Below are 3,816 nucleotides of genomic sequence, written 5' to 3'. Positions count from 1 at the left end.
GGTGTGTGTGTGTGTGTGGGAGGGGGGGGGGGGGGGGGGGGGTTCTCCTGTTTGACCAGGGCGGTTAATTGAGGAGGGTGCACGATGGGGACTCCTAGCACCTGACGGAGTAGCAGCAGCATGGTCAGCGTGGGGCGCACACTTCTGGCTCGGCTTTCTGCATGCGGCGCCGTTTTTTATGTTCCCTCTGCAAACACTTTTCTTCTTCTTCTTCTCCCCCCGCCCTCCGCGCAGTTTTTTTTTCTCCGGTCGGAGGGTGCCTGTTCGCCCGAGGCAGACTCTGTCACTAACACCTGTCGCACCGGAGAGAGAGAACGTCTTTGTCGTCCGTAAGCCTTGTTTGAACTGCTGCAGGGGGACCCTTTTAAAACTCCCTTTGTTTAGGGGCTTTTTTCTGCATGCCCTTTCTGTCTCTCTCTCTCTCTCTCTCTCTCTCTCTCTCTCTCGCGCTCTCTCTCTCTCTCACTCTCTCTCTCTCACTCCACCTCTCTCCCTCCCTCTCTCTCTCTCTGTCTCTCTCTCTAAAACCATTAAACCAGACCCCACTCTTAAATCAAATTTGATCGCTATAAAAAATGTTTATTTTTTATTTTTGATTCTATTATTTTCAGATATAATAGGCCTTTGTCTGTAGGGATCTAGAGGTGGGGTGGAGACAGTGGTGCTGGTCTGGGCAGGGGCGGGGGTGAGGGTGGGGGTCCAGCCTGGCCCAGAGGGGGAACAGAAAGACTAATTGTACTCAGTGTAGGAATGGACTAACCACTAGAAGGTACCGGAATGCCACAGCGTGTTGGTCGGACCTGAGTGAGACCCACCCACTATTTCACCCCCCCCCACACACACACACAAAACAGAGGAGGGGGGTGGGGGGTATGCATAATGATGGTCTGCGGTACATATTCAGTCCATTGTAAACCCCCCCCCCTCCCCCCTCCCAGTAGAAGTCAGCAGTGCTGCTGGTGTCCAGCGTGCTGCAGAGTGTCTGTTACTCCAGCCATCTGCCGGGCCTTTTAGCCACAGCAACTTGAGATGCTTCAGAGAGAGAGAGAGAGGGAGGGGAGAGAGGGAGGGGGGAGGGGAGAGAGGGAGGGGAGGGAGGGGAGAGAGGGAGGGGAGGGAGGGGAGAGAGAGAGAGAGGGAGGGGAGAGAGGGAGGGAGGGGAGAGAGGGAGGGGAGAGAGGGAGGGGAGAGAGGGAGGGGAGAGAGGGAGGAGAGGGAGGGAGGGGGGAGAGAGAGAGGGAGGGGAGAGAGGGAGGGGAGAGACAAAAAAGGGGTCTAGGAAAGAAAATAGGCGGCCAGATGCCGTCTCCTCCTCCACAAAGCAGGGAGAAGTTGTTTAAACCCGAGGCGTCGCTAGATGAGTGGGTGGGAGGGGCGTGGAGGGGGGAGGGGGGTACAGTATTTGGGGCCGGGGCGTAGTACGTAAATTAGTTTGTCCTCGCCGACTCCTCTTTCTGTCGCAGCGCCGTTTGTGGTCCGTAATTGTCAACTTGATTGTTTGTTTTCTTCCGTGGGGGGGGGGGGGGGGGGGTCGTGTTCAGTTGTTCTCGAATACTGTGCAGCCTACTACTGTCCTCAACAAGGGCCTTCTCAGCACGGGGCTTAGAAATAGATTGTTAGGTCTTTTCTTCCCACTCCAGCATGTAAAATACGCTTGTATTTGGGAGTCAGACCGAGCATGTGATGAGGGTGTGAGACTGGCTTTTCACCAGCCCGGGTTTTTTTCCGGAGTAATCCACAGAAGTCGTATTTAGAATGTGTCGCGCTAACCTCTGCCAAGGCTGTAACCCGTTTCGGTTATTGCTTTGTTTTGTTGTTCTGAATTTGAGCCTAGAAAAAGCAGTTTGGGGAGGCTGCTTTTTTGGGCGCCCCGGGAAGCGGTCACATGCATGGCAGAGCATGATGGGGGTACTGGATGCCACATTCAACCGGAGCTCTAGACACCTGCCACACATCTAACAACCATCTCTCTCTCTCTCTTTCTCTCTCTCTCTCTCTCCTCTGTGTCCATTTCTACACATCCCTCCATCTCTGTCTCCATCTTCATTCCCTCTCTCTCTCGCTGTTTCCATCTTCCTTCTATCTCTCTCTCTCTCTCTCTGTTTCCATCTTCCTTCTATCTCTCTCTCTCTCTCTCTCTCTCCAGGCTCCCTCAGCGGCAGCACGAGTGCCGAGCTCAGCGTTGCCGTAGGAACGGACTCCGTGGACCAGGTCTCGCCCACGATGCCCCGCGCCACGAGGAACAGAGTTTCCGGAAAACTCCGCCGATCCGCCAGCGCCATCAGCAAATCCTCCAACTGAGCTCGTCGTCTCCCTGAACCCGCCTTCAACCCCCCCCCTCCACACACACACAGACACACCACCCCTTTAGGGACCTCATACCCCTCATGACTGCAGTTTTGGTCTTGTGAATTATTTTTGTTTATTTGTGTCATTTAAACATGTAACTGGAGCATAATGCAATTTATTTTTGAAGTGGCAATTATGAATACTTTGATACATTTCCATTTGTTGTGCTCTTGAACTGCATAATTTGAGATGGACATGAGATTAAGCTACTTAAGTTCGTTCCAATGGAGGGTTCAGATAGTCTTGACTTGAGTTCATGACTGAGAAATGTCACTACTAGTGAATACGGAGATAAGAAATGGACCATATACACAGAGAAATGGGTGTTTTGAAGTCAACCTGTAGTGAGAATTTCAATCCATCTCTTTCTATGCCACAACTTTCAAGCCATAGCCAAGGGGCTGGTAGTTGACACTGATGTAGAGACAACTCTAAGAAGCTTCTAGAAGACTGGGAGACTGTTCTTCCGTTCCTTCAGGCTGTCCTGTAAACATGCAAAAACGAAACACTGAAAGAGGACAGTCGTATTTATAGTGATAATATATAATCAAACTCGTGCGTGGCAGGAAGCCTTTCTGTCCATCCATGCATTTCTATGAACAGTATGTCTGCCTTTTGAATCCTCAGTGGGTTTTCGTCTTCGTCCCCACACCCCACTTGAACCTACTGTGGTGAAACACTGCGTAGCTCTCTCAATGTTGACGAGGAACATATTTAAGTGTAATTATGTCATGTTTGTTTGTTCGTTTGGACAATACGTCTCCTCCCACTGCGGAGTAGACGAGAGAGATGACCGTGTCGTAGGAGACGCCGTCACATTACGCAACACATCCTGGCTGCGGACGGAGCGCGTGCAGTAGAAGTCCGTTTTTAACAGTTCTGAACCCAGAGTGGACAATCAATGACGTCTTTCCAACTGGGTCGAATCCAAGTTTCTCTCTCTCTCTTTTTTAGCGCTCTAATTTCCCCTTTTTAAATTGATTCCAATGGATTTTGCTGCGCTTTGATTTATGCAACTCCGCTGGAATGAGAAAAGACTGCATTTGTAATTGTTGCGTGATGTCGTTAACCCCGGGCTCATAACCTGTAATCGAATAAGTTCCTCTGGTCTCCTTCCCCCCTCGTCATGGTCTCCCTGTCCTGTGAAGCTACGAAATGACATTCCAATGTTCCTACCCACGTCTTTTGCACTCACTGTCATTGGAGAACTAGCGTTGAATGTTCCTCTCTTCATTATTGGATGTAAATTGCTTTAAATTTTATTTGATTACATGTTTGTTTTTTGGATGTACATACAGAGTAATATGTGGTTTTGCTGTTGTGTTGTATCATGTGTACACGTGCTGTTTAGAGGAGCATGCCGCAGGAGCCTCAGGTGAATCTTAACTCCATGCACTGGTGTGTGTGTGTGTGTGTGGGTGTGTGTGTGTGTGTGTGTGTGTGTGAGAGAGAGAGAGAGAGAGAGTG

The 3,816-nt window shown here is 50.4% G+C and overlaps 1 protein-coding gene across 1 annotated transcript in view; it reads left to right on the top strand.

Annotated features, from left to right (window-relative positions):
• ralgapa2 (Ral GTPase activating protein catalytic subunit alpha 2) overlaps positions 1–3,816 on the top strand; it is a gene marked incomplete at its 5' end in the record, with an annotated part of 114,914 nt that extends 111,098 nt beyond the window's left edge. The window contains 1 exon segment of the mRNA XM_084438391.1: positions 2,147–3,816. Coding sequence (XP_084294517.1) covers positions 2,147–2,301 — 155 coding nt within the window. The 3' untranslated portion in view covers positions 2,302–3,816.

This window comes from Borostomias antarcticus, assembly GCF_949987555.1.
Source record: "Borostomias antarcticus genome assembly, chromosome: 5".
NCBI lineage: Eukaryota > Metazoa > Chordata > Actinopteri > Stomiiformes > Stomiidae > Borostomias > Borostomias antarcticus.
This window is presented reverse-complemented; position numbering and strand designations above follow the sequence as displayed.